Genomic DNA, 16,562 nt, shown 5'->3' with positions numbered 1-16,562 from the left:
CCAGGGGTTGACACAAACAAAATGGGCCAAAGGGCCTGCTCCTGTGTTGTAGCACTCAATGACTCCACAGAGGTGACTCTCTGAGATCAACCATAGCTGTAGAATGGTGCCTTGACTGTTCCATAAACACAAGACATTCTGCAGGTGATAGCTCCGACCTGATGGCATCAACATCGATTTCTGGAATTTCTGGTAGTGGCCATCGCCCTCCCCTTCACCATTCCCCATCTCCTTTCCCTCTCTCATCCTATCTCCTTGCCGGCGCTCTCTGGTGCTCTTCCTGCCCCCCCCCCCCTTTCTTCCAAATGCCTTCTGTCCTCTCCTATTAGATTTCCCCTTCTCCAGCCCTGTATCTTTATCACCAATCAGCTTCCCAGCTCTTTACTTTACCGCTCCCAGTTTCACCTATCACCTTGTGTTTCTTCCTCTCCTCCCCCTACCTTCTAACTCTGACTCTTCATCTCTTTGTCTCCAGTCCTGAAGAAGAGTCTCGGCCTGATGGGTCAACTGCATCTCTTTTCCATAGATGCTGCCTGGCCTGCTGAGTTCCTCCAGAACTCGTGTGGGATTTATTGATATTGTTGCTCACCTTGAATATACAAGCGGGATAATATTTTAACACTGCACTAATATTCTGGATACAGTACTTATGGTGATTTTCTCCCTTTGGTATCTTACAATGGGTCTCAGTAAGTTCCCAAACCCTGAGCAGCTAGGACCTCAATCTTTCCCAACATATTGTTCACCTAGTTTTCCAGAATCATATGCAAAAATTGTAGTGTTTGCATGCACACTGCAAGGTTCCATTGTGACTTCTTTCAAAGGTTCCCAGCAGATGGAACCAATGAGCACCTCCCCTTGAACACAGTTATCTTTCCCAATGCTCATTGACACCAACTGCAGCTACCCACTCATAAATGACACTCCACAAGGACATTAATACAGCTGTAATAAAGTGAAGGGACAGATCTGATGTGCCATCATTGCCAGGTTAAGTCACATGCTATCAAGCTTCTTGCTTTCTCTCTCTTACACTCTTTATTTTTTTTCTGCACATCTCTTTCTTTACCTGTCTCTTTCAATGTTTACAGTTATCTCTGATTCTACCTCTCTCCTTCATTCTTCTTTCTGTCTATCAGTCTTCTCTTTCCTTCTTCATTTCACTTAGTGATCCTCTGGTCTGTCTGCCTCAATGTTCGACATCTGTTATCTTTCTCTCGCTCTTTCTCTCTCACTTTCCTTTTCTGATTCTGTGCCTGCCTATTCCCTCTTCATTGCGATCTATCAATCAGTGTTTTCTAACATTTTCCTTTTGATTTTCAGTTTAATTTCCAGTCACATGTACATTGAAACTTCAAAAGATATAGTAGAATGTGTCGTATTTTTCACTTGGAACATTGATGGTCTCTTTTGGGTAAAGACGCTTTTTGTCTCCATGAACTGTGTTCTATTATAAATATCTGAAACTCAGGGGAATGTACAACAAGGAGCCAATTAAAAATGATGAGTTCATTATCATTAAAATTATTTTTTTCTTTAAATATTGACCTTTCAGAAGCCATTATTATATATCTTTTGGGATAAAACATTTGACAGTCGCCAAGTTAGTGAATTTTATATTTTGGATAAGTTACATAATTCAATTAGGTTGTACCACATGTTGTAATAATTCTACTGGCAGGGAGTCATAACATACTATATATAGAAAAGTTACAGGGCCCATACAAAATTCCCCATGGAAAGTCTATTTCTGCTTTCCCTACTTAATAAAAAGGTTTAATGTACCTGAATAACTGTACAACAACTTTCTGACTCCTTGCTGAAGAAAAAAGTGAAAGTTATCAAAAAGCTTACTAAAATTAAATTCAATTTGATTTGGAAAGATTAGAAATGAAAATCAAAAGCTGCAGATGATAGAAATTTGAAGTGAAATAGAAACTGCTGAAAATATCAAGTAAGGCAGCGTCTAGGGAAAGAGAAACAGTTACCATCTTAGCTCGAAAACTCTTCTCTATCTTTTGACACTGCAAGTTTGCAATTAATTCATTTTGACACCTAATATGTTTATCTTTACACAAAAGTAGAATAGCACAGCTGCTAGAAATCAGACACAAGGAACTTATTCAACCTGCAACTCTAACTCTTTATTTTCCCACAATTGTTCCCTGACTACTGGGTTTCTAGCATTTTTCATTTATATTTAGGGGGAAATTCAATACTTGTTGGAGTCATACCCAGCACACACTCAAATGGCTGTGGTTATTGGAGGCTAAACCTCAAAGCTTTGGTTCCTTTAAGTAATGCACAAGGCCTCATTAATCATCTTTCCTCTATCATAGGACCTGAAACAGGGATGCTCATGGATAACTGGATGGTGTTGACTTCTATTCAGATGCTCTTAGCTAATGAACAGGTTATAATACAAAAGCTGCAAGATCTGGACAACATTCAAGCATGGGTAGATGTAGCAAAAAATGTGCATATAAAAGCAAGGCAATATACTTGCAGAAAGAATTAGAAGTCCAAAATGCAGTATGCCTACATTTGTAATGCTAACATGCATGTGCATAACTTGAACTGGAACTATTAGGAGATTTGTAAACAGGAAATATTGTTTTCTCAAGCACATATCACAAACTGACAAACTGAAATTGAAATAGGCAGATTATGAAACTGTTAAAAATAATCTTCAGGTACTGAAAATCTGAAATTTAAATAGAAAAGAGTTTAAGTGAATATTTGAATCCGGTGCAGGAGGGAAATAAGTTACGAGGAAAATTGATGCAGGGAATGCGATTGCTCTGTAAATTGGCTTAGACTTAATGGACTGAAATCGTCCCTTGGTACGTATATTGTAAGAACATTCATAAATAAGAAAATGTTGGAAACCCTTAGAAAGTCAGACAGAACCTATAACATCTATGACATCAGGCTAACTAGATGGACCTTCTACTGAAATTGGTGAGTTCAGGAGAGTGGTGGTAACCAGTACAAGGTATAAAATCAAAGTAATTTATCCATTGCCCTATGAAAAGGTTTCACAAATATTGTAAAAACTTGAGCTACACCCTGCCATTGGAAGAAAAGTGGCTGCTCCATTGGGTATATTTAAAGTGGTGCCTGATAGGTTCTTGATTAGTCAGGGTGTCCAAGGTTACAAAGAGAAGTAGGAGTAGGAGTTTGACATGGATAATAAATCAGCCATGATGGATTGGTGGAGCAGACATGATGGGACAAATGGCCTAATTCTGCTCCTATGTATTAGAGCCTACTGGATTTGTTATTAGATTCCTTATTCATGTTGAAAAGAAATCAAATAAAATAATTTTTATTCATACAATGTGTTTCATAACCACAGAACATCCAGTTGGGGTGACACGATGGCTCAGCCTGTATGGCTCCAGCAATCCAGGTTCAGTCCTGATCTTGATGTGTGGAGTTTGTATGTCCTCACAGTGACAGATTGGGTTTTCCACAGGACAACGTAGAACACATGGTGGGGTGGGGGGGGGGTGTCCTCTAGCCCATGATGATGTTTGATTTTTTTATCCTTCTCCATGATCAATCTAATCATTCTCACCTACATATCTTATAATCCTCCATTTTTGTTCCATCCATGTGCCTATCTAAGTCTCTTAAATACCCCTCATACACCACAATCTATCACCATCCTCAGAGAGTCAGGATGCATAACCGCTCCTCACCCCCCGGGCTGTTGCTGAGAACATTGCAGTACACTTTGTTCTTACATGACTGCGTGGTCAAACATCCAAACAACCGCATCATCATGTTTGGCGGTGACACGACAGTGGTGGAGCTCATCACCAGCAAAGATGAGACAACCTACAGAGAGGAGGTAGAAGAGCTTGAGGCCTGATGCCATGCAAATAACCTCTACCCTAATGTCAATAAGGTAAAGGAAATGGTTATTGACTTCAGGAGAACTCTCACCACTCTCGCCACCCCCCCCCCCTTTACATCAGTGGCAAGGCAGTAGAAATGACAAGCAGTTTTAAACTCTTGGGAGTGCATATCACACACAACCTCTCATGGTCCTAGACCACATCCTAGACTGTCAAGAAAGCTCAACAACACCTCTAATTCCCGAGGAGGCTGAAGAGAGCTGGACTTTGCACATCCAAACTCACGCCATTCTACAGAATCAAAGTAGAGAACATCCTGATTAGCTGCATCACTGTTTGGTACGGAAACTGCCCTGCAGTGGACAGGAGGGCTCTACAACGGGTTGTCAAAAATGCCCAATGCATCACTGACACCAGATTACCCACCATCAAAGACATATAGTATATATAGAAAGGTGCCGGAAAAGGGCCAGTAACATCAAGATTGATCCCACCCACCCTCCTCATAGAATGTCTGTCCCAGTCCCATCAGAGAGGAGGCTATGCAGCACCCACATCAGGACCACCAGACTCAAAAACAGTTACTTTCCGCAAGCAGTAAGGCTGATCAACCTCTCCACCCACTGACTCCAGCTCTACTTCATTATTTCCCATCAGTCATTTTTATGTACATCTTAGAATCATTTTATAGACATACAATCAATCTATGTATGTAAGCTATCATATGTATTTACATTTATTGTATTTTTTATTATTATTTTTGTGCAGCATCAGATCTGGAGTAACAATATTTTGTTCTCCTTTACATTGAGTACAGAAAATGCCATTAAGCATTCTTGAACCTTGAATCTTTTAGCTTCCTCCCATATCCACAATGATGACAAGTGATAGAATCAGAGGTGAGAAGATGGGAATGTGGAGAAAACAGATTAGTGCAGGATAAATAGAAGTGGGTAATTGATGGCTTACATGGACTCGGCTGGGCAAAGGATCTGAGTTTGTGTTGTATGATTCTTGACATAATGGACTTAACTGGCAATTAAGATTTTTTGAAGTGACAGCCAATTTTGGAACATAGGAAGGTCAAACACCAAGTTTTACAATAGTGACCAGGTATCTGTTTAGACTAAGGAATGAGTTTGAGCCAGGATACTGGTAACAACTCCATTGGGTTTGCATTACACAGATTTAAACTGATGATCCTTCCCATGAATTGTGCTTTGTGGTAAACAAGCACGAAGGGTATTAATTCACTGCAAGATCACCATCAAATTGGTCTATTCTATACCGAATCATGTCAGCTTGACAAAATATTAGATTGAGTTCATTGGTTTTAGTTCAGTGACAGTGACTCCATGTGAAATACAGAACTGTGCAGAAGTCTCAGGTATACACTTATATATAGCTAGAGCGCGTAAGACTTTTGAAACAGTACTGCATTTGTCAACATGGAGTGGGCAGCAAGTTTGTAAATCTGACGAGAGCAAAGGATGTTGGTAATGGCAAGGGTGGAGCACTGCAGGAGCAGCATCGGACAAATGGCAGAGAAGGAGTGCCGGGCTGGTGGAAGATTTGGCCCCAGTTCAGACACACCCAACCCTGAGACACCAGGCAAGGTCATTTGATTCCAGACAATTGGCTTATTGATCATTACAGAATGTCTCTCTGGTGCTTCCTTCTTTCTCCCCTCTCCCTTCCCCTTTTCCCAACCATGATTTCCCTCTTCCTGTCCCTTTCCCATTCAGTCCAAAATCAAGACCCATCTCAGAATTAGGGTTATTGTCACTCACATCTGTCATGAGAATTGATTTTTTTTTGCAGCAGAAGCAGCAGTACAATACAATGCATACAATTACTACAGTACTATGCACATGTATTAGGCACCCTAGCTACATATATGTGCCCAGGACTTTTGCACAGTACTGTATGGTGCTTGACAACGCTTTCTATGCTGCCTATGACAGGAAGATTGCATTTGGTTTCATCTTGACACTTGGTACATTTGTTTTTCTCAACAGATAAATGCTGGATATTGGGCACGAATGGGAAGAAAACACTGGGTCAGAGATTAACAGAGTTTTTGTTTCTGCAAAACAGCAAATGCTGGAAACACTCATCACATTAGGTAGCATCTGTGGAAATAGAATGCAAAGTAACGTTTCAGGTCAATAAACTTCCACCAAAACTGCGTGGATATGTCCGTGTTTAAATCCATCTGCCATGTTTTTGCCTATCCACTCAGCTTGAAATATACTTTCATCCTCATTACTGTGCACATTCCTATTTAGTTTTTCATGAACAGCAAATTTGGTAATGTTGCATTTAGTTCCCTTACCTAGATCATTGACGGAGACTGTGTATAATTGGCTCCATTTATTCCTACTGTATCGTTTCTATCAACCAACCAGTACTCTACCTACACTACTCTGTAACACTCATTCAGTTTGCTCCCTTCTCCTTCTCCAATCTCCTGTGTGGGGTCTTACTGAAATGCCTCTGAAGATCAAGGTACATCACATATTCTCACCTACTCCTGTGTTACACCTTCAAAGAACTCCAGTCCATTAATCAAGCATTATTTCCCTTCTGTAAAGTTATGTTGATTCTGTTCAATTATTTTAGCATTTTCAAAGTGTCTTGACACTACATCCTTTATTAAAGATTACAAATGTTTTCAAACTGCCAGTGTTAGGTTAACAGGTCTGTGGTTGTCCATTCTCTCTCTTCTTTCTTAAATAGTGGGATCACATATGTTTGCCTCAGAAGAAACAACTGAAAGATCACATGGAGTTGGTGTTTGAAATAACAGGCAATTTATTAAAAATCTGTGCGCATCAGGAGACCAGTCAAATCTGATCTACCTCAGCATGAATTTAATACAGCTTTTACATTCTCAGTTGACAAGATTATCAGTAAAACGACATTTTGATAACAGAATAGCGGCTACAGGAAGACTTAATTAAGTAGCATGCAAATATACAGAATAAAATGATTATCCACAGGTCTAGCAGCAAATCCAATTTTCTATTTCAACAATGGGTGCATGCTATAACATAAATTAGTGGAGTTCTTGAAACTTGGGTATCATTGCTGCTGCATTCTATGTTTCTTCTAATAGGCTTTGTCCGTGGTTCCCTGTTACCATATTAGTGCAGTCCACACCTCTATTTACTGATCATTGGCCCTCATGATTCTCTCTCCTGTAACAGCCATCCTACAACAGCAGGAACCATTCTAGAATCTTTAGAATTCAGAAGATGATAACTCAAGCATTCACCATCCCTGTAGCACCTTCTTTGTGGGTATAGATCATTCAGACTTTGGGATTTATTGGCTTTAAAACTGCTTAACTGCATACAGCAGGAAGTTCCTTCTCTTTTTGGGAAGTAACATCTGGATCAAACCTATCACATGAAAGCAATATGCAATTGGTTGTTTTCTAATTAATGTTGTGTTTCTTGCAGGAATGCAGCTCTGACCCTTGCTTGAATGGTGGAACATGTCAGGATCTAGTTGATGCCTATATCTGCACATGCCTGAATGGATACAGTGGTGAGAACTGCCAAACTGACCTTGACGTTTGTAAAGACAACGTGCTGAACCTCACACACTGCCACAATGGAGGAATATGCAAGGATGGACCAGGCTTGAACTTCAGTTGTTGGTTAGTGAAGTTGCACTCCTATCACATTTGTTAATCTTTTTAAAATTTTGTTCGAAGCCAATGATTGCTTTAATTTGGTGAAAGGTTAATGGACAGTGATGAAGGGGAAAATTGGAGAAGGACCTGAGCTGGTACAGATGCTGCCTCAGAGCACCCAGTAACATAATTCAATCTTGCTCTTCAATAGTATCTATACAGAGCTTGCATGTTCTCCCTGTGACTGCATGGGTTTCTTCCCACGTCTCATAAGCACATGGTTTGCCCATTATATATTGCCCCAAGTTCATAGGTATGTGGTGGGATGTGGCTATGAGCTTGTGATAGCAGGTGAAGAGCTTGACTAAAGCTACAATCACCTAGATAAGAGGTGGGAAATCCAATTGAAAACAACTTTACTTTCTCCCAGAGCTGTGGAACTTATTTTGAATATCATGAGATATCCAGAAATTTTGCTTGCTGAGATTGAATTTTGCTTGAGCTGTTATGCCACTCTGTAAGATGTTCTTACACTGTGGTGTCAACATCATTCCCGTTCACCCCAAATTGATCCATCACCCAATCTGGAATATGTATCTCCAGCAGGCCTCTGAACTGAAATTCCGTATCAGTAAACAGTTGTTTCAAATGATCAAGATATACAATCAGATCACTATCTTGCAATTCCATTTCCAGTGAAGGAAATTCCATAAACTTATGACGTCCAATATTGCTGCTGAAAAATTTGAGTTTTCCAAGGAAAGAGGTAATAGCCTCTTTACATGATATTCAAATGCAGTTTTTTTTTAAACCTTGTAACTGTTAGATTAAGAAATTCAGTATTTCAAATCTATCTGACAAGTAAAATATGTCAGACTTAGCAGCTGCATTTTTTTCTCAAAGCTGCATATCCGTTAGAAATCCTACAACACCATCCCAAAGTGTACCAATGCAATGAAGACAATTACTTTTTGATAAACGTCGGGCCTCTGTATGCATTAGGTACCATTAAAAATCATTTATTGTTTTCCACACAAAATTGTTGAAGAAGATGATCTTGAAGGAATTTGCTTTGATGCAGCTGACAGCCATTGTTGTCCTCCAAATTTTTTTCCATACGATACTGTAAGTATCAGGAATTTTATAGAAGTTGTAGTGGTAGATAGTGATGCAGTAGTATACTGCAGGGTTTGCCGTTCCTGGCACATCACCCCTCTGCAGTAACTGCAACATTCATGTCACGCTTTACAAGCTGACTGGCCTTGCTGCAGACAGCCCCCCCAATGCGAAGTTTGAAATTTGGTGGAGGATGTGGAGCGAGGTACAGCAGGCCACGCTGCAGGATGCGAACGGTAATTTGTGCAGTCAAGGAGGAGCAGAAATATGTTTGATGTACTGCACCCCGCCCCACCACACACACAAGCTAAGCTGTTTGACTTCCTCATTTGCATCATCTAGTATGTTTTCCCATCCATTTCATTCAGAGTTCCAATTAAATTACATATATTCATTTCTTTTAACATAGAAAATAGGTGCAGGAGTAGGCCATTTGGCCCTACGAGCCTGCACCGCCATTCAGTACGATCATGGCTGATCATCCAACTCCGAACCCTGTACCTGCCTTCTCTCCATACCCCCTGATCCCTTTAGCCACAAGGGCCATATCTAACTCCCTCTTAAATATAGCCAATGAACTGGCCTCAACTGTTTCCTGTGGCAGAGAATTCCACAGATTCACCACTCTCTGTGTGAAGAAGTTTTTCCTAATCTCGGTCCTAAAAGGCTTCCCCTTTATCCTCAAACTGTAACCCCTCGTTCTGGACTTCCCCAACATCGGGAACAATCTTCCTGCATCTAGCCTGTCCAATCCCTTTAGAATTTTATACGTTTCAATAAGAACCCCCCTCAATCTTCTAAATTCCAACGAATATAAGCCTAGTCGATCCAATCTTTCTTCGTATGAAAGTCCTGCCATCCCAGGAATCAATCTAGTGAACCTTCTTTGTACTCACAAGAACGTCTTTCCTCAGATTAGGGGACCAAAACTGCACACAATACTCCAAGTGTGGTCTCACCAAGACCCTGTACAACTGCAGTAGTACCTCCCTGCTCCTGTACTCGAATCCTCTTGCTATGAATGCCAGCATACCATTCGCCTTTTTCACCGCCTGCTGTACCTGCATGCCCACTTTCAATGACTGGTGTACAATGACACCCAGGTCTTGTTGCACCTACTCTTTTCCTAATCGGCCACCATTTAGATAATAATCTGCTTTTCTGTTCTTGCCACCAAAGTGGATAACCTCACATTTATCCACATTAAAGTGCATCTGCCATGAATTTGCCCACTCACCTAACCTATCCAAACATCCTCCTCACAGCTAACACTGCCACCCAGCTTCATGTCATCCGCAAACTTGGAGATGCTGCATTTAATTCCCTTGTCTAAGTCATTAATATGTATTGTAAACAACTGGAGTCCCAGCACTGAGCCTTGCGGTACCCCACTAGTCACCGCCTGCCATTCTGAAAAGGTCCCGTTTATTCCCACTCTTTGCTTCCTGTCTGCCAACCAATTCTCTATCCACATCAATACCATACCCCCAGTACCATGTGCTTTAAGTTTGCACACTAACCTCCTGTGTGGGACCTTGTCAAAAGCCTTTTGAAAATCCAAATATACCACATCCACTGGTTCTCCCCTATCCACTCTACTAGTTACATCCTCAAAAAATTCTATGAGATTCGTCAGACATGATTTTCTTTTCACAAATCCATGCTGATTTTGTCCGATGATTTCAATGCTTTCCAAATGTGCTATTATCACATCTTTGATAACTGACTCTAGCATTTTCCCCACCACCGATGTCAGGCTAACCGGTCTATAATTCCCTCCTCTCTCTCCCTCCTTTTATAAAAAGTGGGGTTACATTAGCCACCCTCCAAACCTCAGGAACTAATCCAGAATCGAAAGAGATTTGAAAAAATTATCACTAATGCATCCACTATTTCTTGGGCTACTTCCTTAAGCACTCTGGGATGCAGACCATCTAGCCCTGGGGATTTATCTGCCTTTAATCCCTTCAATTTACCTAACACCACTTCCCTACTAACATATATTTCCCTCAGTTCCTCCATCTTACTAGACTCTCGGTACCGTACTATTTCCGGATGATTATTTATGTCCTCCTTAGTGAAAACAGAACCAAAGTAGTTATTCACAAACAATAGGAATTCTGCAGATGCTGGAAATTCAAGCAACACACATAAAAGTTGCTGGTGAACGCAGCAGGCCAGGCAGCATCTCCAGGAAGAGGTCGTTCAGGCCAAGTCCCTTCGTCAGGACTAACTGAAGGAAGAGTCAGTAAGGGATTTGAAAGTGGGAGGGGGAAGGTGAGATCCAAAATGATAGGAGAAGACAGGAGGGAGAGGGATGGAGCCAAGAGCTGGACAGGTGATAGGCAAAAGGGATACAAGAGGATCATGGGACAGGAGGTCCGAGAAGAAAGACAAGGGAGGGGGGTCCCAGAGGATGGGCAAGGGGTATTTTCAGAGGGACAGAGGGAGAAAAAGGAGAGTGAGAGAAAGAATGTGTGTATAAAAATAAATAACAGATGGGGTACGAGGGGGAGGTGGGGCATTAGCGGAAGTTAGAGAAGTCGATGTTCATGCCATCAGGTTGGAGGCTACCCAGACGGAACATGAGGTGTTGTTCCTTCAACCTGAGTGTGGCAAAGTAGTTATTCAATTGGTCTGCCATGTCCTTGTTCCCCATGATCAATTCACCTGTTTCTGACTGTAAGGGATCTACATTTGTCTTAACCAATCTTTTTTCTTTTCTCATATCTATAAAAGCTTTTACAGTCAGTTTTTATGTTCCCTGCCAGTTTTCTCTCATAATCTTTTTTCCCTTTCCTAGTTAAGCCCTTTGTCCTCCTCTGCTGGACTCTGAATTTCTCCCAGACCTCAGGTGTGCTGCTTTTTCTGGCTAATTTGTATGTTTCTTCTTTGGAATAGATACTATCCCTAATTTCCCTCGTCAGCCACAGGTGCACTACCTTCCCTGGTTTATTCTTTTGCCAAACTGGGATGAACAATTGTTGTAGTTCATCCATGCAATCTTAAAATGCTTGCCATTGTATATCCACTGTCAACCCTTTAAGTATCATTTGCAAGTCTATCTTAGCTAATTCACGTCTCATACCTTCAAAGTTACCCTTCTTTAAGTTCAGAACCTTTGTTTCTGAATTAACTATGTCACTCACCATCTTAATGAAGAATTCCACCATATTATGGTCACTCTTACCCAAGGGGCCGCACACGACAAGATTGCTAACTAACCCTTCCTTTTATATATATTTATATATTTTAGTAATATTTCATTAAAACAATAAACTTATCATGACCCATTCAGAAACTCCTGCGGCCCCCAGTTTCTTGGTTTTCAGTTGTGATGCCTACAAAATCTGACATGGCCCACACTGAGAACCACTGCCCTAGTCACAACCATCTCCTTTTGCTTTGTTCTGGACTAAAGTACAAAGGCCAAGGTCTTTCTATCCAGGGTGGAGGGCAGGTCAGATCATCATTCTGAGTTAGACAGTTGGTCTGCTTGCCATAGGTCTGATTTGAGCTGACTTACATGGCTGAATTGTTTGGTACTTTAAACAACTGGAATTGGTTCATTGTTATTACATGTACTGAGATGCAGCCTTGCATATTGATCATGCAGATCAATTCATTACACAGTGCATTGAGGAAGAACAAGGTAAATAACAATGCAGAATAAAATGTAAAAGCTGCAGAGAAAGTTCAGTACAGATAAACAATGAAGTGCAAGATTCTAATATGGTAGATTATGAGGTCAAGAATCCATCTTATCTTACTGGGGAAGAAGCAATCCTTGAGCCTAGTGGTATGTACTTACAGCCTTTTTTATTTTCTGCCCAATGGAAGAAGGCAGTAGAGAGAATATCTAATGTGGTTGGTGTCTTTGATTATTCTGGCTGTTCTGGCTGCTTTACTAAGGCAGCCAAAAGCATAGACAGAGTCAATAGAGGGAAGACTAGTTTCTGTAATGCGCTGATCTATGTCCAAAGCTCTCTACAGTCTGGCAGAGCAGTTACCATGCCATGTGGTGCTATATCCAAATAGGCATGGTAACTGCTCGTTATGGATTTAGTCATCAAGCCATAGAAAAGTACAGCACAGAAACAGGCCCTTCGGCCCAACTAATCCATGTTGAGCCATTTAAAAGGCTCACTCCCATCAATCTGCACTGGGACCATAGCCTTCCAGGATATATTCCCAATACGGATGATAGCCCTACCATCCATATATCTATCCAAACTACCCTTAAACATTGAAATCAAGTTCGCATGCACCACTTGCAGTGGCAGCTTGTTCCACACTCCCACAGCCCTCTGAGTGAAGAAGTTCTCCCTCATGTTCCCCTTAAACTCTTCACCTTTCACCCTTAATCCATGACCCAGTTGTCATCCCACCCAACCTCAGTGGAAAAAATTTGCTTGAATTTATAACATCTATACCCCACATAATTTTGTATACCTCTACCAATTCTCCACTCAATCTTCTATATTCCAAGGAATAAAGTCCTAACCTGTTCAATCTTTCCATATAACTCAGGTTCTCCAGGTGCGGCAACATCCTTGTAAATCTCGCTGTACTCTTTCAACCTTGTTTACACCTTTCCAGTAGGTAGGTAACCAAAACTAGACACAATACTCCAAATTAGGCATCATCAATGTCTTTTACAACTCCAAAATAAAATCCCATCTCTTCTACTTAATTCATTGACTTATGAAGGCCAATGTGCTAAAAGCTTCCTTTACAACCCTATCAACATGTGATGCCACTTTCAATGAATTATCAACCTGTATTCCTAAATCCCTTGGTTCTACCACACTCCTCAGTGCCCTACTGTGTAAGACCAACTCTGTTTGATCTTAGCAATTGTCTGCATAAATTCTACCAACCATTTTTCAGTCCATTTTCTAGCTGGTTCTGATCCTCATTCCACATTCTCAGCACCACCTGACTGATGAAGTTCCCCCTCAGGTTCCCCTTAATCATTTCACCTTTCACCCTTAACTTATGACCTCTAGTTGTAGTCTCACCCAACCTCAGTATAAAGACAGCATGCATGTACTCCATCTATACCCCTCATCACTTTATTTATCTCTACCAAATCTCCCCTCATTCTCCTACACTCCAAGGAATAAAGTCCTAAGATCCAGAAGTGCTAAAACCAGAGTGCATAGGTTTAGGGATAACAGGGATAAGAGGTTAAGAGCAGATCTGAGAAAGAGCAAAGTGGTAGAGGCAGGTACACTCATAATACTTAAGAAGTGTTTAAGCTAACAATGAATCACTAAGGCTAGAAACCTATGGGCCAAGTGCTTGGTAAATGTATGATTATTGCAGATGATGGGTACGAATATGGTAAGCCAGAGGGCCTGCATGTGTACTACTACATGATTCTATGTAAGCGCATGATTCTATGGGACTGCATCGTTCTGTGAGTAGAGTCACAGGATCAAAGCACAGTACATCACACTCAGCCTATTGTATCCATGCTAGCTCTATGGAAGAGCTATACAACTCATCCCATTCCATTAAGAGCTCCATATGGTCTGGCATACTCCTTCCCTTCAGATGATGTGGAGATTTTGAGCATTGTCATTGAGCACTAAGTCTGCTACCAAAATCCTTTCAGGTGACACATAACAGCATAAAGATGTTACGCCTTGTCTCCCCTCTGAGTCCTTGTAAATTGTGCTAAATCATTCCATCTGTGATTTCCAAGCCTCCCTATCAGGGAAAGCAGTTTCTCCTTGTTTACTGTTTGTAAACTGTTTTTTAATCATTTCATTACCTCAATTAAATCTCTCTTGAACATTTTCTGCTCCAGGGAGCATCCACTCTACTTCCCTAGCCTCTGCTGCTGAGTAAACTGGAAATAATTACATTTTCTTTCTAACATTGATCTACTTACTTTACTTTAATGCAGGAATTATTTATGCTGTTCTGATCACCCTGCTCCTTTCATCCACCTGAGCTCTCTTTCCTGCACTTTCCATACTTGGCAGTGTTCTGTTTCCTGCACTCCTTTTAATCACCAAGTACACATTCAGTGGCCACTTTATTAGGTGCACCTGTACACCTGCTCACTAATGCAAATCTCTAATCAGCCAGTCACATGGCAGCAATTCAATGCATTCAGACATGGTCAAGAGGTCCAGTTGTTGTTCAGACCAAGCCTCAAAATTGAAGTAATGTGATATAAGTGACTTTGACTGTGGATTATTGTTGGTGCCAGACAGGTTAGCTTGAGTATTTCAGAAACTGCTGATCTCCTGGAATTTTCATGCACAACAGAATCTAGCGTTTACAGAGAATGGTGCAAGAAACAAAAGAAAACATCCAGTAAGTGGCCGTACTGTGGGTGAAAATGCCTTGTAATGAGAGAGGACAGAATAGAATGGCCAGATTGGTACAAGGGAGGAAATAGTAACTCAGACAGTACTACACATGGCAGAAGAGCATCTCTGAATGTACAACACATCAAACCTTGAAGTGGATAGGCTATGGCAGTAGAAGACCCAGTATGGGACGTACCTAATTAAGTGTACCGCTCATTACTCTTAGTTTGTTTCCATCACATCTTTTGCTCCCTATCCCTCAGCTTTCCACCCTTCTTTTGCCAAATGGGATTCTTTTTCCTGTCCTCCTTTTAAACTCATCTGTATTGATCTTCAAACTCTTTATCCCTGCAAGTCAAAAGGCAATATGAGCCCACTGTAGGTGACTGTGAATTTCTTCCTCAATATCATTGTTTGCTGGGAGTCAAGTGTTGGAGGAATGAGAGGAGAGAAGTTCAATTTCAAAATTATTGTAATTCAAACATATTCATGTATACCACCAAATGAAACAATGTTCCTCTGGACCATGGTGCATAACATAGTACATATAACCCACACACAGCACATAAAGTAATATTACCACAAATAAATTAACAAATAATAATATATATTCCAGATGATTGATATGTAACATTTGGTCCATTAATGACATGTTAAGAAGTAAACAGTACAATGCTACGGGCACTTCATATGAGATGAGACTTGTATGGTGCAGGGAAATTAGTACTCTTACAGCCTGGGGAAGAAGCTGTTTCCTATCCTAACAGTCTATGTCCTGATGCAACAGAACTTCCAGCTTAACGGTAGGGGTCAGAGGGATTGTTAGATGATGTGAGGAATCCTTGACAAAGCTAAGGGTCCTGCATATGCAGCGCACCTGAGTTAAAAAACGCACTTGGACTAAGATGTTAACTGTTCTGTGCTGTCACCAGTGGGATCATCAGTTGATCTGCCATCTGTCTTCAGGAGTTTCGGCCCGCTTATGATCAAGTTTGCGGATGACACGAAGCTGGGTGGCAGTGTTAGCAGTGAGGAGGATGCTAAGAGGATGCAGGGTGACTTGGATAGGTTGGGTGAGTGGGCAAACTCATGGCAGATGCAATTTAATGTGGATAAATGTGAAGTTATCCACTTTGGTGGCAAAAATAGGAAAACAGATTATTATCTGAATGGTGGCCGATTAGGAAAAGGGGAGGTGCAACGAGACCTGGGTGTCATTATACACCAGTCATTGAAAGTGGGCATGCAGGTACAGCAGGCGGTGAAAAAGGCGAACGGTATGCTGGCATTTATAGCGAGAGGATTCGAGTACAGGAGCAGGGAGGTACTACTGCAGTTGTACAAGGCCTTGGTGAGACCACACCTGGAGTATTGTGTGCAGTTTTGGTCCCCTAATCTGAGGAAAGACATCTTTGCCATAGAGGGAGTACAAAGAAGGTTCACCAGATTGATTCCTGGGATGGCAGGTCTTTCATATGAAGAAAGACTGGATGAACTGGGCTTGTACTCGTTGGAATTTAGAAGATTGAGGGGGGATCTGATTGAAACGTATAAGATCCTAAAGGGATTGGACAGGCTAGATGCAGGAAGATTGTTCCCGATGTTGGGGAGGTCTAG

The 16,562-nt window shown here is 41.2% G+C and overlaps 1 protein-coding gene across 1 annotated transcript in view; it reads left to right on the top strand.

Moving 5' to 3' along the window:
* The window catches only part of LOC134357340 (protein eyes shut homolog), a 641,949-nt gene that overhangs the window by 200,201 nt on the left and 425,186 nt on the right, over positions 1-16,562 (top strand). Inside the window, exon 8 of the mRNA XM_063068783.1 lies at positions 7,328-7,527. Coding sequence (XP_062924853.1) covers positions 7,328-7,527 — 200 coding nt within the window. The remainder of the gene's footprint in view (positions 1-7,327; positions 7,528-16,562) is intronic.

This window comes from Mobula hypostoma, chromosome 2 (assembly GCF_963921235.1).
Source record: "Mobula hypostoma chromosome 2, sMobHyp1.1, whole genome shotgun sequence".
Classification (NCBI taxonomy): Eukaryota; Metazoa; Chordata; class Chondrichthyes; order Myliobatiformes; family Myliobatidae; genus Mobula; species Mobula hypostoma.
This window is presented reverse-complemented; position numbering and strand designations above follow the sequence as displayed.